Source organism: Hyla sarda, chromosome 4 (assembly GCF_029499605.1).
Source record: "Hyla sarda isolate aHylSar1 chromosome 4, aHylSar1.hap1, whole genome shotgun sequence".
NCBI lineage: Eukaryota > Metazoa > Chordata > Amphibia > Anura > Hylidae > Hyla > Hyla sarda.
Window position 1 is genome coordinate 55,931,911 of NC_079192.1, and position 26,415 is coordinate 55,958,325.

The following is a 26,415-nucleotide window of genomic DNA, read 5'->3' on the forward strand; positions in this document are numbered from 1 at the left end:
TCCCGAAGAGGACGCTCTGGAGCCCCGAGGACAGGTAAGTGATAGTCATTGGACCACACGGGGCACCGTAAATGGCTATCCGGTGGCAGCTGAAGCAGTCTGCGCTGCCGGATAGCCGTTTATCCGATGGCCCCGACATACAAAAGCATTGTATGTTGAAATGATCGTATGTTGGGGCCATCGTAGGTTGAGGGGTCACTGTACTTATATACATTGATCATATCCCCCCTTAAATGTTATCTCAAGACTAAACAAATCTAATTCTTTTAATGTTTCCTCACAGCTAAGATGTTCCATGCCCCATATTAGTTTAGTGGCGCGTCTCTGCACCTTCTCCAGCTCCACAACGTCCCTTTTATGAACTGGTGACCAAAACCGAACAGCATATTAGGATATACTTATCTACTTATCTACAGGATATACTTATCTAAGTAGCCGGACACATGCTCCAGTGCAGCAGATGGGCAAAGCCACGGCACTGAGACAGCAAGTGACACAGCAGAATCCAGGGATGATTGGGTATTGTGGCCCAGTGCATGTGTCCAAGATGCTGAAGCTATATACATATGTGTATATATATATATATATATATATATATATATATATATATATATATATATAGCAAAGGCTACACTACCAGGAATAGTGGTCACTGTAGTGATGGAAAAGCAAGTTTACAGAGAAATAGGAAAATAAGAGATATATCATAGAGGAGGACAATGCCACAACAGTGTTAAAGGGGTACTCCGGTGAAAATATATATATATATTTTTTTTTTTAAATCAACTGGTGCCAGAAAGTTAAACAGATTTGTAAATTACTTCTATTAAAAAAATCTTAATCCTTCCTGTACTTATTAGCTGCTGAATACTACAGTGGAAATTCTTTTCCGTTTTAAACACAGAGCTCTCTGCTGACATCTATGTCCATTTTAGGAACTGTCCAGGGTAAAAGGAAATCCCCATAGCAAACATATGCTGTTCTGGACAGTTCCTAAACTGGACAGAGATGTCAGCAGAGAGCACTGTGCTCGTGATGCCAGCAGACAGCTCTGTGTTTAAAACGGAAAAGAATTTCCACTGTAGTATTCAGCAGCTAATAAGTACAGGAAGGATTAAGATTTTTTAATAGAAGTCATTTACAAATCCGTTTAACTTTCTGGCACCAGTTGATAAAAAAAAAAAAAAAAAAAAATAAAAAAAAAAAAAAAAGGTTTTCACCGGAGTACCCCTTTAAATGGGGTTTTACATCTTATAAAGTAATTGCATTTTGCCAGGATGGTACATTACTTTAGGACCTATGAGACCCCCCCTCCTACCATAAAAATGAAGGGACTACAGTGATTATTCAGTGCTACAGCCCCTTCACAGGGACACCCTGCCACCTGCTGTGCACGGCTCCACTCAAGTGAATGAGGCCAGCTACAGTATGGAGCAGTGTTTCCCAACCAGGGTGCCTCCAGCTGTTGCAAAACTACAACTCCCAGCATGCCCGGACAGCCGAAGGCTGTCTGGGCATGCTGGGAGTTGTAGTTTTGCAACAGCTGGAGGCACCCTGGTTGGGAAACACTGGTATGGAGGGTTGGGTGCACAATTGTGAAGGGGAAAACTGAAGAGGCTACAGAGCAGAATTAGCATTGCAGCCCCTTTATTTTCAGGACAGGAGAAGGTCCAAGAGTCCAGAACCCCAATCAATCATGGAGTCATGGCAGATCGTTGTGATTTGCACTGGTCCGAAACGTGTGCCGCTCTAGCTGATGTGAAACTACAAGTCCCAGAATGGAGTATGAAACTGTTGCATGCTGGGACTGCATGAAAACGTAGGCACTGCATACAGCGGCATGGAAAAGAGAGCCCAACAATACAGGGAACACGTTTTAAGGTCAACATTGATGTTAACCAGGTGCTATTGTTCCTATGTTATTTTAATGTTAACGCAAGTCTTTCTCCTTCACCCCTGCTGATCCCCATCACTCTCCATCATGATAGTGTTAACAAGAAAGCACAGGAACAGATCAGACTGAAAATAATATGGATTACTCCAGCAGAACCGAATGCAAATGTAAATGCAGCCTATTCAAGGTGTCAGGAAAATTTTACCCCTTAAAGGGGTACTCCGGCGCTGAGACATCTTATCCCTTAGCCAAAGAATAGGGGATAAGATGCCTGATCGCGGGTGTCCAGCCGCTGAGGACCCCCATGATCTTTGACGCCGCACCCCGTTAGAATCAGCTCCCGGAGCGTGCTCGCTCCGTGGGCTGATTAATGGCGATCACAGGGACGGAGCACAGTGATGTCACGGCTTCGCGCCCTCAATGCAAGCCTATGGAGGGGGCGTGACAGCTACCACGCCCCCTCCATAGGCTTGCATTGAGGGGGCGGAGCGTGACATCACACGGGGGCGGAGCCGTGACGTCACAATGCTCCGTCCCTGTGATCGCCAGTAATCAGACCCGGAGCAAGCACGCTTCGGGGGCTGATACGAACGGGGTGCGGCGTCGAAGATCACGGGGGTCCCCAGCGGCGGGACCCCCGCGATCAGGCATCTTATCCCCTATCCAAAGGAAGGACAAGATGTCTTAGCACCGGAGTACCCCTTTAAGGGTCTATTCACACGTGCAGTATTCTTCGCAGATTTGATGCGCAGGATTTCAAGCTGTGCTCAGTTTACATTGAAATCTGCAGCAGAAAATCCTGCGCGGCAAATCTGCGCAGAATACTGTACCTGTGAATAGACCCTAAAAGGGTACTCCAGCATTTTAAGACATATCCCATATCCCCAAGATCAGACTTCCCGATCTCCAGAGGTCAGAACATGCTCCATTCATTATCGAGTGGTGTACTCTGGTATCTCTAGCTCCCATAGAGAAGGCACGCAGCATGTGCCGATCCCACGCTCCATGTAGGGATCCAGCTCTGGAGAACACAGGGGTCCGACATCTGGAGATCAGGGGTTTTTTTTGTATCAATTGGCTCCAGAAAGTTAAACAGATTTGTAAATGACTTCTATTAAAAAATCTTAATCCTTCATGTACTTATTAGCTGCTGAATACTACAATGGAAATTCTTTTCCGTTTGAAACACAGAGCTCTCTGCTGACATCATGAGCACAGTGCCCTCTGCTGACATCTCTGTCCATTTTAGGTACTGTCCAGTACTAGGAGAAAATCCCCATAGCAAACATATGCTGCCCTGGACACTTCCTAAAAATGAACAGAGATGTCAGCAGAGAGCACTGTGCTCGTGATGTCAGCAGAGAGCACTGTGCTCATGATGTCAGCAGACAGCTAGCTCTGTATTTCAAAAAGAAAAAGAATTTCCGCTGTAGTATTCAGCAGCTAATAAGTACAGGAAGGATTAAGATTTTTTAATAGAAGTAATTTACAAATCTGTTTAACTTTCTGGCACCAGTTGATTTAAAAAAAATAAAATTAAAAAAATAAGTTTTTCACCGGAGTACCCCTTTAATATTGACAAAGCCCGCGTGACATTTGTGACTTGCACTTTATTCTCTTATACCCAGCAGCAACATTTAGCCATGGACTCCATGTGTGAGCACAAAGAACTATTCTTGAGCCATTTTCTATATAATAGGCTGTGCTCATATACAGTGACCCCCCCGACCTACGATGGCCCCGACATATGATGAAATCGACATACGATGCTTTTTTATGTCGGGGCCATCGCATTAAGTGCTATCTGGCAGCGCCAAATGCTTAAGCTGCTGCCGGATAGCAGCTTAATGTTCCCCGTGTGGTGCGGTAAGTATTACTTACCCCTCCACGATGCTCCAGGGTGCCCTCCAGGTCCAGCGCTGGTCTTCCGGTGTCTTCTCGGCCCTCTCCGATGACGTCAATACGCTGCTGCGCACGTCATCCAATAGGAATGGCGTACGCAGCGGCGTAATGACGTCGCTACGCAGGCCCAGTAAGGCCTTGCGGAAGACAGCAGAGGACCGGAGAAGACAGCGGAGGACCGGAGAAGACAGCGGAGGACCGGAGAAGACCAGGAGAGCCCAGCGGAGGCCCGGGATCACCATCGGGAGCGGCAGGGACACCATCTCGAGCGGCGGGGACAGGTGAGTACAGCTTACTATACTTTACATTGCACTAATCCCTCAACATACGATGGATTCGACAAACGATGGCTCGTTTGGAACGAATTACCATCGTATGTTGAGGGACCACTGTATATACAAGGCCGGGTCACCAGTCACCCTGTAGGGTGGATCCTATACATGTCTATGGCAGGTACTAAACACATCACTCACATTCTTGCTTGAAGGTGAAATACTCTGTCAAGTGCCGGCACTCGTGGTTCCCTCGCAACAAGAACAGGGTTTTGGGGTGGATGATTTTCAAGCTCCAGAGGTAGAGAACACACTACAGAGACACAAAGAAGTGGGTTAAAATTGCAATAGTAAAAATGATACAAAGTAATGTCAGATGTTTGTTATGTCAGGTACATTTGATTGTAAGCTCTGAGGTCGTAATTTGTATACAGCTTGTCCCAGGACTGTGCAGCAGCTCTACACAACATGTTAGTGCTTCATAAATAAGTGGTATCAGAAACATCATTGTGTACATGTGCAAATACACCATATTACGGTAACGGATGATCCCAGTAATATCACTGGGGGAACAGATTGCACCGACCTCCTCATTCTTTCCTCCCTTAGGGGGACTACCGTATTTTTCGCCATATAAGACGCTCCGGAATATAAAACGCACCCAATTTTAAAGGATGATAATCTAGAAGAAAAAAAAAAATTCTGAACCAAATACAATGTAAAGTATAGGACAGTGATCTTCAACCTGCGGACCTCCAGATGTTGCAAAACTACAACTCCCAGCATGCCCGGACAGCCGTTGGCTGTCCGGGCATGCTGGGAGTTATAGTTTTGCAACATCTGGAGGTCCGCAGGTTGAAGATCACTGCTATAGAAGGTAGTACTCACGTGTCCCCGCCGCTCCGGAACCATCACCGCTGCCCTGGATGTCGCCCTCCATCACTGTCACCACATCGCCGGGGTGTCCCCGTCGCACCGGAACGTCTCTGCTACTCGGTATCCTCGCTCTCCGTCGCCGCCATTACGTCACTAGACACGCCGCTCCCATTGGATGACGGGACGGCGTGCGCGACGACGTGATGATGACGAAGGAGAGCGCCGGCCATGCAGGGGATCCCGGCAAGGAACAGACACCGAGGAGGCAGGTAAGGTCCCTCCCGGTGTCCTGTAAGCTGTTCGGGACGCCGCGATTTCACCACGGCGGTCCTGAACAGCCCGACTGAGCAGCCGGGTTAGTGTCACTTTCGCTTCAGATGCGGCGGTCAGCTTTGATCGCCGCGTCTGAACGGTTAATACAGGGCATCACCGCGATCGGTGATGTCCTGTATTAGCTGCGGGTCCCGGACGTTGATGGCCGCAGGGACCGCCGCGATAGGACAGGGTTTTAATGTGTATTTGCCGTATAAGACGCACCAACTTCAGTGCGTCTTATACGGCGAAAAATACGGTAGTTTGCAGATCTCTATTGATACTGACAAGATGACGTGATGAATGGTAACACCCAACTTCTCTATTTATTTATGGAGGAATGGCACACTGTAAAAACAAGGTGCTCCAGAACAGTTTCTTGTAGTACATAGGTGTTAACCAAAACACACACGTCAGAAGCCTGACAGAACCTAATAAGGGTGAATTCTTACTACGTGTCTGGCATGCGGCAGCCGGATCTGGAAAGGAAATTTAAAAAACCGTCCACTGACGCATCCCCGCCGCATCCTATTCATTTATCCGTTTTTTTTTTTTTTTTTGCCGAACTAAAAACCGTGGTCTGCTGTGGTTTTCAGTCCGGCATTAAAGGGGTTATCCAGGAAAAAACTTTTTTTTTCATATATATATATATATATATATATATATATATATATATATATATATATATATATATCTATATCTCAACTGGCTCCAGAAAGTTAAACAGATTTGTAAATTACTTCTATTAAAAAATCTTAATCCTTTCAGTAGTTATGAGCTTCTGAAGTTAAGGTTGTTCTTTTCTGTCTCTCTGACACGTGTCTCGGGAACCGCCCAGATTAGAAGAGGTTTACTATGGGGATTTGCTTCTAAACTGGGCGGTTCCCGAGACAGGTGTCATCAGAGAGGACTTAGATAGAAAAGAACAACCTTAACTTCAGAAGCTCATAACTACTGAAAGGATTAAGATTTTTTAATAGAAGTAATTTACAAATCTGTTTAACTTTCTGGAGCCAGTTGATATATATAAAAAAAAGTTTTTTCCTGGAATACCCCTTTAAAACTGATACGGTGCATAAATGAGCCGACCGGAGTCACAATCTGGCTTATTTAAATGAATGGGATGCGGCGAGGGTCCGGCAGGGATACGTCAACAGACATTTTTCCAATTTCCTCGCCGGATACGGTTGCCGTATGCCAGAAACATAGTGTGAATGTAGCCTTAATGTGAAAACAAATGCATAAACTAATAGGAAACTGCATACGTAACTAATTTTCCTATACACAGTTAAGGATGTGTTCCCATCTCTGGGATATGCTATCATATTATTTATTGGTTGGGCTCCAACCCGATCCTGAGAATAAACGCTTTACCGGTATAACACATAACACTGCGTTAGGGCTGGTTCACATCACGTTATCTCCCATACAGGAGCGCATACGACAGGGGGGGGAGCTAAAACCTTGCGCTCCCGTATGCCTTCGTATGCGCTCCCGTGTGCAATTCATTTCAATGAGCCGGCCGGAGTGAAACGTTCGGTCCGGTCGGCTCATTTTAGGTCCGGTTTTAAAAGCGCATACGGTGCAAAAATGAGCCAACCGAACGTTTTACTCCGGCCGGCTCATGCCAATCCTATAATGATGGCATATCGAGCAGTATGCTTTTATATAATGAAATGGTATTTATGCTGATTAGAGATGAGCGAATTTACAGTAAATTTGATTCGTCATGAACTTCTCGGCTCGGCAGTTGATGACTTTTCCTGCGTAAATTAGTTCAGCTTTCGGGTGCTCCGGTGGGCTGGAAAAGGTGGATACATTCCTAGGAAAGAGTCTCCTAGGACTGTATCCACCTTTTCCAGCCCACGGGAGCACCTGAAAGCTGAACTCATTTATGCAGGATAAGTCATCAACTGCCGAGCCGAGAAGTTCGTGACGAATTGAATTTACTGTAAGTTTGCTCATCTCTAATGCTGATGGTTCTCAGTACACTACACTGCTAAAATATACATAAGATATGCATCTAGTTTTAAAGGGGTACTCCACTGGTAAACATTTTTTTTTTTTTTTTTAATCAACTGGTGCCAGAAAGTTAAAACAGATTTGTAAATGACTTCTATTGAACAATCTTAATCCTTCCAGTACTTATTAGCTGCTGTATGATCCACAGGAAGTTCTTTTGTTTTTGAATTTCTTTTGACACTCTGCTGACACTTCTGTCCATTTTACGAATTGTCCAGAGCAGGAGAGCTTTGCTATGGGGATTTGCTTGTACTCTGGCACCAGCTGATTGAATTTTTTTTTTTTTCCGACTGGATTACCCCTTTACGGTGCGTTCACACGCTCTTTGTTTTTGCGGGTTTTCCGCAGTGTATTTGAAAGGGGCGGGCTCTTCTCGGCTGTCCATAGCAGTTTGTCTGCGGCGGACTTTACGCTGCGGAAAATCCGCCGCAAGCCCCATTGAAGTCAGTAGGGACTTCGGCGGATTTTCCGCAGCGTAAATTCCGCTGCGGACAAACTGCTATGGACAGCCGAGAAGAGCCCGTCCACTTTCAAATACGCTGCGGAAAACCCGCAAAAACAAAGAGCGTGTGAACGCACCCTTAAAATGCCACGGCCATGAGCAGTAATACTTTAAACAATATGCTTCTATAGAGACAGCGGTCGGCACAACCTACTTCTGTATGCATGTGGTCAGGGCGCTCTGAGGAATGGGACAAATGGGCCGGTAGTGGTGGTGCTCAATCTCAAATGAAATGGTCACAAAGGTTCAAGATAGCAATGAAAGAATGAATGAGAGGCCAATCACCGGATCAGTGCTCCAAGGTGCTTCTTTATTTCAGTGCTTTAAAAACGCCAACAGGGCAAGGTCAGACGCCTGAAAGGCGTCTGACCTTGCCCTGTTGGCGTTTTTAAAGCACTGAAATAAAGAAGCACCTTGGAGCACGGATCCGGTGATTGGCCTCTCATTCATTCTTTCATTGCTATACTTTTAAACAATGCCATCTATAAGATGTCTATATGTGCCTGCTGGACAGCCCTGTCAGTGAGAGGCGCTCCTCCATTAAGTGCCTCATATATCATACATCCCGCCCTCCCCCGGCCAAAAAATTGGACGTTATTTTAGGTCATTTAGATTCCAGTAAGGCACTAAATGTCTGTACACTTAGACCAGTATAAGGGTGCGTTCACATGCTATTACTAGCAGCGGGTTTCCCGCTGCGGTAATCCTGCTGCAAGTAACGCTACCACTGATTTAAATGGGTCCACAGACAGTCCGCAATAGTGTCAGATTTGCGGACTGTCCGCGGACCCATTCAAATGAATGGTAGCGTAACTGGTAGTGGGTCTCCCGCTGCTAGTAATAGCGTGTGAATGCACCCTCAACCTAGATTCACACAATGGCCCTCATTTACTATTGCAAACCCGACATGCTTTGTCGGGTTGTGCGCCAGATTCTGTTGCATTGCGCCAGAAATTCTGTCTGCGCCAGAGTTTGTGCCAGAATTGAAAAACCCCCCGACTAACTCTCCATTTTGCTAAGAAAACCCAAAAATGGGGGTGTGGCTGCCGAGGAAAGTGGGCGAGGTCTCCGGAAAGGGGCGTGTTCCCAACATTTTCACAAAAAAACAACATATTTACTAAGGTTTCCACAGAAAATGTAGATTTGAGCTGAGGAAAACGCTACAGATCAGAGCAGGTGTAAAAAAAAAAGCAAAATGTAGGGAAAGTGGAAAATGTAGGGAAACCTTAGTAAATACCGTGGAAAAAAATTGTAGGGAATTAATACCCACAAAGAAACCTACACAACACTCTTAGTATAGTATTTCAGTCAATATTTTTAGCCAACATCAGGAGTGGGTCCAAAACACAGAAGATGCTAATTTTTTCATTATAGTTTATGTCTGTCGGTTCCACGGACCAAAATATTGTGTATGAACCCAGCCAATCAGTCACCTCTTCTGACATGTCCGTATTAGTTAATACTTGTATTTTCTATGATATAACAACTCTGGATCGTCTTTTCTTAGAACTCCATGCAGTGCAGTGCTTGTGTTATTCCTCCTGGAAATATAGGAATAAATTGATAACTGGATGTTATCAGTTCTACACACTTGGATACTCTCTAATCCATTGATTCCCAACCTGGGTGCCTCCAGCTGTTTCAAAACTACAACTTCCACCATGCCCGGACAGCCAAAAGCAGTGGCACTCACCTTTTTCACAAAGGTAAAGGCCCTTTTAAATGGTCTGATTTTTGGGCAAATGAGCACTGCTATGAATGTGTAAAGGGGACAGGGAATAGCCAAGGAACAAGCAAACACTCACCTGTTGGCTAATCGCATCTTTGCTGAGGCCTTTAGGCTAGGTTCACACAATCAGTCGGCGCTAGGACCGCACGGACACTGCAGTCTCCAATAGACTGCAATGTGTTCCGCGAGAATTTCTGCCTAAAGAAGGAGCAACGCCATTCTTCAGACAGAAATTTTCAAGTGGATTTTCTGTTCACAAATTCCGCTTTACAGATTCCGAAGTGTGAATTTGTGTACGGAAACCCATTCACTACACTATACAGTGGTCCCTCAACATACGATGGTAATCCGTTCCAAATGAACCATCGTTTGTTGAAACCATTGTATGTTGAGGAATCCGTGCAATGTAAAGTATAGGACAGTGGTCTACAACCTGCGGACCTCCAGATGTTGCAAAACTACAACGCCCAGCATGCTGGGAGTTATAGTTTTGCAACATCTGGAGGTCCGCAGGTTGAAGACCACTGGTATAGGAGGTTATACTGTACTCACCTGTCCACCGCTGCCCTGGATGTCGCCCTCCATCGCTGTCGCCGCGTCCCTGGACCGTCTCTGCTGTATCTCTTCATCACAGTCATCACGTCGCAGCGCACGCTGCTCCTATTGGATGCCAGGACGGCGTGCGCGATGACGTGATGACGACGATGGAGAGCGCCGACGATGCAGAGGATCCCGAAGAGGACGCGCCGGAGCCCCGAGGACAGGTAAGTGATCGTCAGCGGACCACACTGGGCACCGTAAACGGCTATCCTGTGGCAGCTGAAGCAGTCTGCGCTGCCGGATAGCCGTTTATGCGATGGCCCCGACATACAAAAGCATCGTATGTTGATGCTGCCTTCAACATGCGATGGCCTCTGAGAGGCCATCGCATGTTGAAATTATCGTATGTCAGGGCCATCGTAGGTCGGGGGGGGGGGGGGGGGGTCAGTGTACATTTCAGTAAGTGGAATTTCTGCCTGCAATTTCAAAGCAGAATAGCAGGCGGAAATTCCGTAGTGTGAACCTAGCCTTAAAATCGGCCACACATCGCCCTATGTAAACAAGTGATGTGCAGCCAATAATGATCAATTTGATGGGCTGCATGATTGATCGTGACTTCTGCAGGCTCTATATAGGAGCGCCAATTAGCGAGAGCTGCGTTTGTTCTGGAAGCCTGTGGGCTCTTGAATGGGACCTAAGGGTATGTGCACACTATGGAATTCTGCGAATCTGTGGTTAAAGAAGCAGAAATTAGTCTGAATCTGCACTTATTTTCCATGGAATTTGCAGCAGAAATAAGCACCAAAATTCAAAGTCCCAATAACTGATGTGACTTTCCTCCTCCGAAGTTTACACACAGCTGAAGGAAAAGCATTGTAGTAAATGGGAGTGTGCAGCAAGGCAGAATCTGCGCAAAATTCCTTGCAGACATTTCTACATGTCTACAACTACCTTAAAGGGGTTGTCCAGCAAACAAAAACTTTTTCCAAAAACTGTGTCACCCCTGTCCTCAGGCTGTGTGTGGTATTACAACTGGTCTCCATTCACTTCAGTAGAACTGAGCTGCAATATCACACACAACCCGAGGACAGTGGTGTTGCTGTTTTTGGAAGAAATTAGCTCTGGTTTTCTATTTCTGCATAACCCCTTTAAAAACTGTAGTGTGAACATACTCCAACACTCAGCTGTCAATGTATTTATACATTTCCCAGAGGAATAACAGAGGTTTGGCACAGAATTCTTAAATTTTTTTAATAAAATGCTTCAGTATTGACAGGTCCTCTAATGGTGGTACAACAGTTCTGTCCCTGGATGAACATCTTGCTGTTTATGTCACTTATACACCCTTTATGCTTTTCTTTACAAGCAAATAAGCATTCAAATATTTATTTGCATTGATGTATGAAGCACCAAATCCAAATAATAATAAGTACATGTTCTGGTCTGAGAATATCAGAAATGTTGTCTTTCCCTCCAGCAGACCAACCTCTATACTGAAGTATCCCCGATCTACGTAGTCCCCTAAGAAGAGGTAGCGTGTAGTGTGAGGGGAACCTCCAACCTCAAACAACTTCATGAGGTCAAAGAACTGTCCATGAATATCTCCGCACACTGCAAAACAAGAAAAAGAGAAGGGGGACATGTGAATGAGACATAATACCAGAAACCATCAAGAGAAAAAAAAAAAAAAGTGTGTGCAGGAGGACGGCGCCGAACGCACATGAAAACCATCGCGAGGAAAATGGGTTGTGTTGCCCGTAGCAACTAGTAAGATCCTGGCATCCCTCCAGCATAGTTCTCCTTTTGATCAGCTCCTCTGTACGTCCCCGCTGTGTTTTGCAATGCATATGAGCAGATTTCTGCACAGCGGCGAGAGAGATTTGTGCTAACAATTGGGAGATTATTAACATAAAGGTTTATTAAGTCGAAAGAAAAAGATGAAATTTTACCTCTCGTTGTAGAGGTTTTAGTAAAGAACATTTAGCTAAGCGCCACCTCCCCCTCAATATATCTGAGCCCCAAAAATGATTGATCTTCAGGGGGGGACAAGCGTTCCTCAAGCTGGGATATCTGAGCAGCTGTCCTGGTCTGGATGATCGGTCACGCACTGGCATACTGAACCGGGCACTTATGGCACCTTGGGCAGAGAAGCTGGAAAAAAGGGGGTGGCGATGCCTTCTCAATAGCATTTTCTTTTTTGTTTTTTACATTTATTATTTCACTAAACAGTACTGAGAAAACCAGCAGCTGCTCCGGGGGGGAGGAGGAGTGGTAGACAGGCATACGTCCCAGTGCTTAGATTCGAGAAAGACAAGCAGCGTTGGAGCTGCAGCATGCACTAGGCGACACTCAATCTATAGCCGCAGAGGTGCTATAAAGGGGACTGACATCTGGTGTGTGACGGCCTTAGCAAGATCTAATAATGCTATTGCATCCTCTAAGATGGATCGTCTTACATAATAAATGGGGACATAAATATGTGCGAGTGGCACCAGTCTTATTGCCTAAGGCAGAACAAACTGGAAACAGGGCCCAAGGGTCTTGACGTAAAGCATCATGGAGCTGAATCTGGATAATTTCCTTCTGCTCATGAAAAGGTGTATATTCCTAATTCCATATCTATACCGGCATGCTGGATGATAGAACTGATCTCACTGTTAGAACGGTGTTGCTTTTTCCCACTTAAAGGGGTAATCCGCTGCTCAGCGTTTGGAGCAAACTGTTCTAAACGCTGGAGCCGGAAGCTCGTGACATCATAGACCCGCCCCTCATTACATCACGCCCCGCCCCCTCAATGCAAGTCTATGGGAGGGGGCATGACGGCTGTCATGCCCCCTCCCATAGACTTGCATTGAGGGGGCGGGGATATGACATCACAAGCTCCCGGCGCCAGCTCCAGCGTTTGGAACAGTTTGTTCCAAACACTGAGCAGCAGAGTACCCCTTTAAAGGGTAGCTCCCACCATCCATTTTTTTTTTGTTTTTTTCTGTCCCTGCCTATTTCCCATCTATCCCTAACCCCCTCCCTGCCTTTACATTTTTTTTTTTTTTTACTATATTAAAATGGCTTTTTGTCTGCCTGGTAGTGTGCTCACTACCAGGCAGACTTCCCCAGCAGGCACCACTTCACTGATGCCTGCTGGGGCCGACACATCCGCCCTTAGTTCACTATACAGGGTGCCTCCAGCTGTTTCACCACTACAACTCCCAGCTTGCCCTGACATCTACTAGCTGTCAGGGCATGCTGGGAGTTGTAGTGGTGAAACAGCTGGAGGCACCCTGTGGTGAAAACAATAACTTTGTGCAGAGTAGCAGCAGCGGCGCTTTCCCCCCCCATACCTCTAGTGCAGAGGCATGTAGATGCTGGGAGGCGGGGCCGACGTGTCAAGCAGCGGCGGCGCTCCCCCGACCCCCCCCCCCCCCCTTCCATACCTCCAGTGCAGAGCGGCGGCAGCGGATATATGCTGGGAGGCGGGGCTGGCATGTCAAGCAGCGGCGGTGTGAGGTGAAACACCTCACAGCGGCGCTCCCCCGAACCCCCCCCCAACAACTCTAGTGCAGAGCGGCGGTGGCGGCGTGTCAAGCCAGGGAGCCAATGCGCTCTCTGATTGACAGGCAGGGAGCGAGCGCAGGCAGAATGAATTAGGACTGATGTCCGGCCAGCATCAGTCCGAATTCAGGCGTGACGTCACGCCAGCCTGCAGCCGGCCACTAGGAGGGAGACCCTTAGTGGCCGGTTTTCAAGAATAAAATAAACTATTTTAATGAAAAAAAATGTAATAGGTTTATATTAGAGATATGTTGTAGTACATAAGTACTACAACATGTCAAAAAAAAAAAAAAGTTTGGTGACAATGCCCATTTAAAGAACAATGGCTGACTTGCCTGTGATGGGAGCTTCCACCTCCAGCATTGTCTTTTCATGTCGTAGAATGGCAGCTCCTTCTCGGATGATGCGTAGAGCCACTTCTTCCTCCAGTCTTCCCTCCTTGGCCAAGTGGTTCTTCAAAGTCTCTAGCTGTGGGCGGCCCTCCACGAACACCTCATTCATAGCCAGTCGCCGTGTAGGAGGAAAAGGGACAGCTGCAAGACACAAAGCGCATGAGTGAAGAAAGTAGAATGAAAAATGTGTATGGACTGGTCGTAAAGAACAATATTTCCTATGCAGCACCTTGTAAGGGATACAGACTGGGTAACATCCCTTTTATAGAAAAGGAACATACATCTTCTTTGAACTTATGGTTTTACACATCGGGACATAGTATAGAAAAAGTCAGCGTCGGGTAAACTTGGACTTGCCACTGTTCAAATTAGTAAGTCCAGGTTCTGTCTGCACTGCAGGATTGCCCGTTGCAGTCGAGGCCAGTAGCACCACATGTAAGAGAACCCTTATAAAGGTGGCCAAAATTATCAATGATTAATTAATCAAGGGCACTTGATAAGCAGCACCTGGCTGCTACTTACCCTCTTAATTCCTAGCAAAGCAGTAAAGGGGAACTTCATTTTTCATGCACTACTTCTGCATTTTGGTATAGTTTATGTCAAATAAATAATAACATATTGTAAACGGTCATGTGTTCTGTTCATCTGAGGTTGTTGTTGTTACCCAAGTCCAGATTTTGGACCACATTTTTTATTGCTTCCAAATACATAAAAGAGGAAATGTAAAAAATTTGGTCAATTAGCCATTTTCCCATCGCAATATCATGTCACTTGTTAGTGTTACAAGGTCTCATTTGTGAAAGGGGAGCAGGTGTCTTAAATTTGGTTGCTCTCACACTCTTTAATACAGGAAACTAGCAAAGAACTCTCTGGGGATCTGAAAAAAAGAATTGTGTCTCTACATAAAGATGGCCTAGACTATAGGAAGATTGCCAAGACCTTGAAACTGAATTGCAGCACGATGGGCAAGACCATACAGTAAATTCACAGGACAGGTTCAACGCAGAACAGACCTCGCCATGGTAAATCAAAGAAGATGAGTGCACGTGGTCACCATCATATCCAGAGGTTGTCTTCCAGAAATAGATGAATGAGTGCTGCCAGCATTGCTGCAGAGGTTGAAGGTCTGGGTGGATCAGATTGTCAGTGCTCAAACCATACACCGCACACTGCACAAAATTGGTCTGCGTTGCTGTCGTCCCAAAAGGAAACCTCTTCTAAAGATGAAGCACAAGAAAACCTGCAGTTTGCTGTAGACAAGCAGACTAAGAACATGGATTACTGGAACCATGTCCTGTGGTCCGATAAGACCAAGATAAACTTGGTTCAGATGGTGTCAAGCGTATGTGGTGGTAACTAGGTGAAGGGTACAAGGACAAGTGTGTCTTGCCTACAGTTATGCATGGTGGGAGTTCGAGATGAGTGAACTTACAGTAATTCGATTCGTCACGAACTTCGCGGCTCGACGGTTGCTTACTTTAGCCTGCATAAATTAGTTCAGCTTTCAGGTGCTTTCCAGAGCACCTGAAAGCTGAACTAATTTATGCAGGCTAAAGTCAGCAACTGCCGAGCCGAGAAGTTCATGACGAATCACTGTAAGTTCGCTCATCTATAGTGGGAGTGTCATTGTCTGGGGCTGCATGACTGCTGCTGGCACTGGGGAGCTACAGTTCATTGAGGGAACCATGAATGCCAACATGTATTGTGCCATACTGAATCAGAGCATGATCCCCTCCTGTCAGAGACTGGGCCGGAGGGCATTATTCCAACATAAGGACCCCAAAACACATCTCCAAGACGACATCTACCTTGATAAAGAAGCTGAAGGTGATGGAATGACCAAGCATGTCTCCAGACCTAAACCCTATCGAGTATCTGTCGGGCATCCTTCAACAACAGGTGGGGGAGCGTAAGGTCTCTAACATCTCTAAGCTCTGTAAAGTTGTTGGAGGAGTGGAAGAGGACTCCAGTGGCAACCTGTGAAGCTCTGGTGGTCTCCATGCTCAAAAGGCCACACAAACATATTGACACTCTGAGCCCAATTTAGACATTTCCTCTTCACACTGTGCAGCAGCTCAGCTTCAAGTCTTGGCAATCTTCTTATAGTCTAGGTCATGGGTGTCAAAAATGCGGCCCTCAATGAATATCTTTGTGGCCCGGCAAAGATATTCATTGCTCTGGTCAGGGCCGGATCATCATTGGCGCTCCTGGAGCACCTGCTCCGGGCCCCTTGCCCGCAGGAACCCCCTGTCACATTTGGGGCATCCCTGTGTCCTGAAAAATCTTTTCAGGACACAAGGATGCCCCGGTTACCTCTCTGCGGCCCCGCGACTACTTTAAAAAGGGGCTACTGGGAGGTAGCGCATGCAGGGACGTCACTGACGTCCCGTGCGTGCACCCATAGGAGAAGAGCAGAGTGGAGCAGTGAGGAGGACGCGCGGGTATGGTAAGTCACCACTCACCAGCATGTCATCTTCGGTGTTCCGAAAACCGCTCCTCCGGTCCCGGGACCTACTGCTATGGCCCATAAGCCATAGCGGTAGATCATGACCCCGGACCGGAGGAGTGGTGGTCGGAACACTGAGGTGAGGCAGTTAACAGGCATACAGCCTCCAGACATACACTGTATATGGCTGAAGGCTGTATGTCTGTGGGGAACTATACTGCACCTAATGTGGGGAACTATACTGCACATAATGTGGGGGGGAACTGTACTGTACCTAGTGTACCTAATGTGGGGGAACTATACTACACGTAATGTGGGGGAACTATACTGAACGTAATGTGGGGAAACTATACTGCCAACCTAATGTGGGGGAACTATACTGCACCTAATGTGGGGGAACTATACTGCCCGTAATGTGGGGAACTATACTGCCCGTAATGACTCACTTATGGGAGATACTGTGTATATAATGTGAGGGGTGTCATATGCTTCATACCCGCTGCGACTACAATTTCGGTCCGGTTAGACACGCCGGGAGCGCTATAATTATTAAATAATTATTATATCCATTTACACACCGGCATGCCCATCCCCTATAACCAAGGAACATACCAAAGATACAATTATCTTGCTCCCAAACAGAGGATACCTCATCATCCGCTTACCTGCATCAAGATAGTCCACACCGCTCCTACAAAGAAACCATTACATTCTCCTCTAATGGGGTTTCCAGCGGGGCTTTTTTCCTTCTCCCCTGGACAAAACTACTAATCTACATACCAGTTTCGGCCTGTTCCACTCTATGCTTGTGCTACGGGGTAACTCCAAAGAAATACCCCCGACATGCAGGGACAGCGCATGCGGCAACAAACGGGTCCGCAGCCTGCCAACAGTGGGCACTCATACATGAGACCTCAGCGCCTCCTAGAAGTTACAGGGTTCCAATACCTAATATGAATATCACAAACCTGGCGCACCAACCTGCGGAGAGTTCCTCATCTTGTTAATATTCGCAGCCTGACCGCAGCCCAACAGCAGTGGGCACCTTCTAAGGGAGACCTCAGCGCCTCCTAGGAGTGACGAGGGTATAAGTGCTAATTTAACCAATATAGAGGTGTGATACCAAATCTATAATTCTGCTATACATACTTTAAGTTTTTCATGTTTGTTAATTTCCTTATGTGTAAAAAAACTTTTTGCCAAAATGTGTTAATTACAATGACCCGGTGACCCGGCAGCAGTTCTATGCCGGTCCACAGGTGTATATTTAAATAGCGGGAATGTGCTCTTGTAACAACCACTGCCTGATGAAGAACCCGGCCCGGGTTCGAAATCAATGTGTTGCACCCTTCTTTTTTACCAATAAAGGCCAGTTGTTTATGGACTACTACCGGCTGGAATCGATACTTGGGGAATAGGCGCCAAGGGCTAAGCAAGTCCTATCTTTTCGGTTCTCCTCATACTAATGTTAGGGGTGGACTCACTTATGGAATATACTGTATATATATTGTGAGTCGTGGACTCACTTATGGTAGATACTGTATATAATGTGAGGGGTGGAGTCACTTATGGGAGATACTGTATATAATGTGAGGGGTGGACTCACTTATGGAATATACTGTATATATAATGTGAGGGGTGGACTCACTTATGGGATATACTGTATATATAATGTGAGGGGTGGAGTCACTTATGGGAGATACTGTATATAATGTGAGGGGTGGACTCACTTATGGGAGATACGGTATATAATGTGAGGGGTGGACTCACTTATGGGAGATACGGTATATAATGTGAGGGGTGGACTCACTTATGGGAGATACTGTATATATAATGTGAGGGGTGGACTCACTTATGGGAGATACTGTATATATAATGTGAGGGGTGGACTCACTTATGGGAGATACTGTATATAATGTGAGGGGTGGAGTCACTTATGGGAGATACTGTATATATAATGTGAGGGGTGGACTCACTTATGGGAGATACTGTATATAATGTGAGGGGTGGACTCACTCATAGGAGATACTGTATATAATGTGAGGGGTGGACTCACTTATGGGATATACAGTATATAATGTGAGGGGTGGACTCACTTATGGGATATACTGTATATAATGTGAGGGGTGGAGTCACTTATGGTATATACTGTATATATAATGTGAGGGGTGGACTCACTTATGGGATATGCTGTATATATATATAATGTGAGGTGTGGAGTCACTTATGGGATATACTGTATATAATGTGAGGGGTGGACTCACTTATGGGATATACTGTATATATATAATGTGAGGGGTGGACTCACTTATGGGAGATACTGTATATAATGTGAGGGGTGGACTCACTTATGGGATATACTGTATATATAATGTGAGGGGTGGACTCACTTATGGGATATACTGTATATATAATGTGAGGGGTGGACTCACTTATGGGACATACTGTATATATAATGTGAGGGGTGGAGTCACTTATGGGATATACTGTATATATAATGTGAGGGGTGGACTCACTTATGGGAGATACTGTATATATAATGTGAGGGGTGGACTCACTTATGGGAGATACTGTATATATAATGTGAGGGGTGGACTCACTTATGGGAGATACTGTATATAATGTGAGGGGTGGACTCACTTATGGGATATACTGTATATATATTGTGAGGGGTGGACTCACTTATGGGAGATACTGTATATATAATGTGAGGGGTGGACTCACTTATGGGAGATACTGTATATATAATGTGAGGGGTGGACTCACTTATGGGAGATACTGTATATATAATGTGAGGGGTGGACTCACTTATGGGAGATACTGTATATATAATGTGAGGGGTGGACTCACTTATGGGATATACTGTATATAATGTGAGGGGTGGACTCACTTATGGGATATACTGTATATATTGTGAGGGGTGGACTCACTTATGGGAGATACTGTATATATAATGTGAGGGGTGGAGTCACTTATGGGATATACTGTATATAATGTGAGGGGTGGAGTCACTTATGGGAGATACTGTATATATAATGTGAGGGGTGGACTCACTTATGGGAGATACTGTATATATAATGTGAGGGGTGGACTCACTTATGGGAGATACTGTATATATAATGTGAGGGGTGGAATCACTTATGGGAGATACTGTATATATAATGTGAGGGGTGGACTCACTTATGGGAGATACTGTATATATAATGTGAGGGGTGGACTCACTTATGGGATATACTGTATATAATGTGAGGGGTGGACTCACTTATGGGATATACTGTATATATTGTGAGGGGTGGACTCACTTATGGGATATACTGTATATATAATGTGAGGGGTGGAGTCACTTATGGGATATACTGTATATAATGTGAGGGGTGGACTCTCTTATGGGATATACTGTATATATAATGTGAGGGGTGGACTCACTTATGGGAGATACTGTATATATAATGTGAGGGGTGGAGTCACTTATGGGAGATACTGTATATATATTGTGAGGGGTGGACTCACTTATGGGAGATACTGTATATATAATGTGAGGGGTGGAGTCACTTATGGGAGATACTGTATATATAATGTGAGGGGTGGACTCACTTATGGGAGATACTGTATATATAATGTGAGGGGTGGAGTCACTTATGGTATATACTGTATATATAATGTGAGGGGTGGAGTCACTTATGGGAGATACTGTATATATAATGTGAGGGGTGGACTCACTTATGGGAGATACTGTATATAATGTGAGGGGTGGACTCACTTATGGGAGATACTGTATATATAATGTGAGGGGTGGACTCACTTATGGGAGATACTGTATATATAATGTGAGGGGTGGAGTCACGTATGGTATATACTGTATATATAATGTGAGGGGTGGAGTCACTTATGGGAGATACTGTATATATAATGTGAGGGGTGGACTCACTTATGGTATATACTGTGTGTATATATATAATGTGAGGGGTGGACTCACTTATGGGAGATACTGTATATATATATATATATATATATATATATATATATATATAATGTGAGGGGTGGAGTCACTTATGGTATATACTGTATATAATGTGAGGGGTGGACACACTTATGGGAGATACTGTATATATAATGTGAGGGGTGGACTCACTTATGGGAGATACTATATATATAATGTGAGGGGTGGAGTCACTTATGGGAGATACTGTATATATAATGTGAGGGGTGGACTCACTTATGGGAGATACTGTATATATAATGTGAGGGGTGGACTCACTTATGGGAGATACTGTATATATAATGTGAGGGGTGGAGTCACTTATGGTATATACTGTATATATAATGTGAGGGGTGGACTCACTTATGGGAGATACTGTATATATAATGTGAGGGGTGGAGTCACTTATGGTATATACTGTATATATAATGTGAGGGGTGGACTCACTTATGGGATATACTGTATATATAATGTGAGGGGTGGAGTCACTTATGGGAGATACTGTATATATAATGTGAGGGGTGGACTCACTTATGGGAGATACTGTATATATAATGTGAGGGGTGGACTCACTTATGGGAGATACTGTATATAATGTGAGGGGTGGAGTCACTTATGGGAGATACTGTATATATAATGTGAGGGGTGGACTCACTTATGGGAGATACTGTATATAATGTGAGGGGTGGACTCACTTATGGGATATACTATATATATATAATGTGAGGGGTGGACTCACTTATGGGAGATACTGTATATATAATGTGAGGGGTGGACTCACTTATGGGAGATACTGTATATATAATGTGAGGGGTGGACACACTTATGGGAGATACTGTATATATAATGTGAGGGGTGGACTCACTTATGGGAGATACTGTATATAATGTGAGGGGTGGAGTCACTTATGGGAGATACTGTATATATAATGTGAGGGGTGGACTCACTTATGGGAGATACTGTATATAATGTGAGGGGTGGACTCACTTATGGGATATACTGTATATATATTGTGAGGGGTGGACTCACTTATGGGAGATACTGTATATATAATGTGAGGGGTGGACTCACTTATGGGATATACTGTATATATAATGTGAGGGGTGGACTCACTTATGGGATATACTGTATATAATGTGAGGGGTGGACTCACTTATGGGAGATACTGTATATATAATGTGAGGGGTGGAGTCACTTATGGTATATACTGTATATATAATGTGAGGGGTGGACTCACTTATGGTATATACTGTATATATAATGTGAGGGGTGGACTCACTTATGGGAGATACTGTATATATAATGTGAGGGGTGGACTCACTTATGGGATATACTATATATATATAATGTGAGGGGTGGACTCACTTATGGGAGATACTGTATATATAATGTGAGGGGTGGACTCACTTATGGGATATACTGTATATATAATGTGAGGGGTGGAGTCACTTATGGGAGATACTGTATATATAATGTGAGGGGTGGAGTCACTTATGGGAGATACTGTATATATAATGTGAGGGGTGGACTCACTTATGGGAGATACTGTATATATAATGTGAGGGGTGGAGTCACTTATGGTATATACTGTATATATAATGTGAGGGGTGGACTCACTTATGGGAGATACTGTATATAAAATGTGAGGGGTGGAGTCACTTATGGGAGATACTGTATATAATGTGAGGGGTGGACTCACTTATGGGAGATACTGTATATATAATGTGAGGGGTGGACTCACTTATGGGAGATACTGTATATATAATGTGAGGGGTGGAGTCACTTATGGTATATACTGTATATATAATGTGAGGGGTGGACTCACTTATGGGAGATACTGTATATATAATGTGAGGGGTGGACTCACTTATGGGAGATACTGTATATATATATATATATATATAATGTGAGGGGTGGAGTCACTTATGGTATATACTGTATATATAATGTGAGGGGTGGACTCACTTATGGTATATACTGTATATATATAATGTGAGGGGTGGACTCACTTATGGGAGATACTGTATATATAATGTGAGGGGTGGAGTCACTTATGGTATATACTGTATATATAATGTGAGTGGTGGACTCACTTATGGGAGATACTGTATATATAATGTGAGGGGTGGACTCACTTATGGGAGATACTGTATATATAATGTGAGGGGTGGACTCACTTATGGGATATACTGTATATATAATGTGAGGGGTGGAGTCACTTATGGGATATACTGTATATAATGTGAGGGGTGGAGTCACTTATGGGTGATACTGTATATATAATGTGAGGGGTGGAGTCACTTATGGGAGATACTGTATATATAATGTGAGGGGTGGAGTCACTTATGGGAGATACTGTATATAATGTGAGGGGTGGAGTCACTTATGGGAGATACTGTATATATAATGTGAGGGGTGGAGTCACTTATGGGAGATACTGTATATATAATGTGAGGGGTGGAGTCACTTATGGGAGATACTGTATATATAATGTGAGGGGTGGACTCACTTATGGGAGATACTGTATATAATGTGAGGGGTGGACTCACTTATGGGAGATACTGTATATATAATGTGAGGGGTGGAGTCACTTATGGGATATACTGTATATATAATGTGAGGGGTGGAGTCACTTATGGGAGATACTGTATATAATGTGAGGGGTGGACTCACTTATGGGAGATACTGTATATATAATGTGAGGGGTGGAGTCACTTATGGGAGATACTGTATATAATGTGAGGGGTGGACTCACTTATGGGAGATACTGTATATAATGTGAGGGGTGGACTCACTTATGGGAGATACTGTATATATAATGTGAGGGGTGGACTCACTTATGGGAGATACTATATATAATGTGAGGGGTGGACTCACTTATGGGATATACTGTATATATAATGTGAGGGGTGGACTCACTTATGGGAGATACTGTATATATAATGTGAGGGGTGGACTCACTTATGGGATATACTGTATATATAATGTGAGGGGTGGAGTCACTTATGGGAGATACTGTATATATAAAGTGAGGGGTGGACTCACTTATGGGAGATACTGTATATATAATGTGAGGGGTGGACTCACTTATGGGAGATACTGTATATATAATGTGAGGGGTGGACTCACTTATGGGATATACTGTATATATAATGTGAGGGGTGGACTCACTTATGGGAGATACTGTATATATAATGTGAGGGGTGGAGTCACTTATGGGATATACTGTATATATAATGTGAGGGGTGCACTCACTTATGGGAGATACTGTATATATAATGTGAGGGGTGGACTCTCTTATGGGATATACTGTATATAATGTGAGGGGTGGACTCTCTTATGGTATATACTGTATATATAATGTGAGGGGTGGAATCACTTATGGGAGATACTGTATATATAATGTGAGGGGTGGAGTCACTTATGGGAGATACTGTATATATAATGTGAGGGGTGGACTCACTTATGGGAGATACTGTATATAATGTGAGGGGTGGACTCACTTATGGGAGATACTGTATATATAATGTGAGGGGTGGAGTCACTTATGGGATATACTGTATATATAATGTGAGGGGTGGAGTCACTTATGGGAGATACTGTATATAATGTGAGGGGTGGACTCTCTTATGGGATATACTGTATATAATGTGAGGGGTGGACTCTCTTATGGTATATACTGTATATATAATGTGAGGGGTGGAGATACTGTATATAATGTGAGGGGTGGAGTCACTTATGGGAGATACTGTATATATAATGTGAGGGGTGGACTCTCTTATGGGATATACTGTATATATAATGTGAGGGGTGGAATCACTTATGGGAGATACTGTATATAATGTGAGGGGTGGAGTCACTTATGGGAGATACTGTATATATAATGTGAGGGGTGGACTCTCTTATGGGATATACTATATATATAATGTGAGGGGTGGAGTCACTTATGGGAGATACTGTATATATAATGTGAGGGGTGGACTCACTTATGGGATATACTGTATATAATGTGAGGGGTGGAGTCACTTATGGGAGATACTGTATATAATGTGAGGGGTGCACTCACTTATGGGAGATACTGTATATATAATGTGAGGGGTGGACTCTCTTATGGGATATACTGTATATAATGTGAGGGGTGGACTCTCTTATGGTATATACTGTATATATAATGTGAGGGGTGGAATCACTTATGGGAGATACTGTATATATAATGTGAGGGGTGGAGTCACTTATGGGAGATACTGTATATATAATGTGAGGGGTGGACTCACTTATGGGAGATACTGTATATAATGTGAGGGGTGGACTCACTTATGGGAGATACTGTATATATAATGTGAGGGGTGGAGTCACTTATGGGATATACTGTATATATAATGTGAGGGGTGCACTCACTTATGGGAGATACTGTATATATAATGTGAGGGGTGGACTCTCTTATGGGATATACTGTATATAATGTGAGGGGTGGACTCTCTTATGGTATATACTGTATATATAATGTGAGGGGTGGAGTCACTTATGGGATATACTGTATATAATGTGAGGGGTGGAGTCACTTATGGGAGATACTGTATATAATGTGAGGGGTGGACTCACTTATGGGAGATACTGTATATATAATGTGAGGGGTGGAGTCACTTATGGGAGATACTGTATATAATGTGAGGGGTGGACTCACTTATGGGAGATACTGTATATAATGTGAGGGGTGGACTCACTTATGGGAGATACTGTATATATAATGTGAGGGGTGGACTCACTTATGGGAGATACTATATATAATGTGAGGGGTGGACTCACTTATGGGATATACTGTATATATAATGTGAGGGGTGGACTCACTTATGGGAGATACTGTATATATAATGTGAGGGGTGGACTCACTTATGGGATATACTGTATATATAATGTGAGGGGTGGAGTCACTTATGGGAGATACTGTATATATAAAGTGAGGGGTGGACTCACTTATGGGAGATACTGTATATATAATGTGAGGGGTGGACTCACTTATGGGAGATACTGTATATATAATGTGAGGGGTGGACTCACTTATGGGATATACTGTATATATAATGTGAGGGGTGGACTCACTTATGGGAGATACTGTATATAATGTGAGGGGTGGACTCACTTATGGGAGATACTGTATATATAATGTGAGGGGTGGAGTCACTTATGGGAGATACTGTATATAATGTGAGGGGTGGAGTCACTTATGGGAGATACTGTATATATAATGTGAGGGGTGGACTCTCTTATGGGAGATACTGTATATATAATGTGAGGGGTGGAATCACTTATGGGAGATACTGTATATAATGTGAGGGGTGGAGTCACTTATGGGAGATACTGTATATATAATGTGAGGGGTGGACTCTCTTATGGGATATACTATATATATAATGTGAGGGGTGGAGTCACTTATGGGAGATACTGTATATATAATGTGAGGGGTGGACTCACTTATGGGATATACTGTATATAATGTGAGGGGTGGAGTCACTTATGGGAGATACTGTATATAATGTGAGGGGTGCACTCACTTATGGGAGATACTGTATATATAATGTGAGGGGTGGACTCTCTTATGGGATATACTGTATATAATGTGAGGGGTGGACTCTCTTATGGTATATACTGTATATATAATGTGAGGGGTGGAATCACTTATGGGAGATACTGTATATAATGTGAGGGGTGGAGTCACTTATGGGAGATACTGTATATATAATGTGAGGGGTGGACTCTCTTATGGGATATACTGTATATAATGTGAGGGGTGGACTCCCGTATGGGAGACATTGGAGACTGTCCTACACATGGAGATACAGACCCGATAACAGTCTTAATACATATGTATATATTAGTACACACACACACATATATATATATATATATATATATATATACACACACACCTTTATCTCCTGCCATTTAGCATTCTCTTTGTGGAGAATAACCCTTGTAATGGAATAATGAAGGGAGATGTAG

The 26,415-nt window shown here is 44.1% G+C and overlaps 1 protein-coding gene across 1 annotated transcript in view; it reads right to left on the reverse strand.

Moving 5' to 3' along the window:
• PPP3CC (protein phosphatase 3 catalytic subunit gamma) overlaps positions 1–26,415 on the reverse strand; it is a 76,051-nt gene that overhangs the window by 32,230 nt on the left and 17,406 nt on the right. Inside the window, exons 2-4 of the mRNA XM_056571064.1 lie at positions 13,934–14,131; positions 11,536–11,660; positions 4,270–4,381 (exon numbers count right to left, since the gene is read on the reverse strand). Of these exons, the coding sequence (XP_056427039.1) occupies positions 4,270–4,381; positions 11,536–11,660; positions 13,934–14,131 (435 nt within the window). The remainder of the gene's footprint in view (positions 1–4,269; positions 4,382–11,535; positions 11,661–13,933; positions 14,132–26,415) is intronic.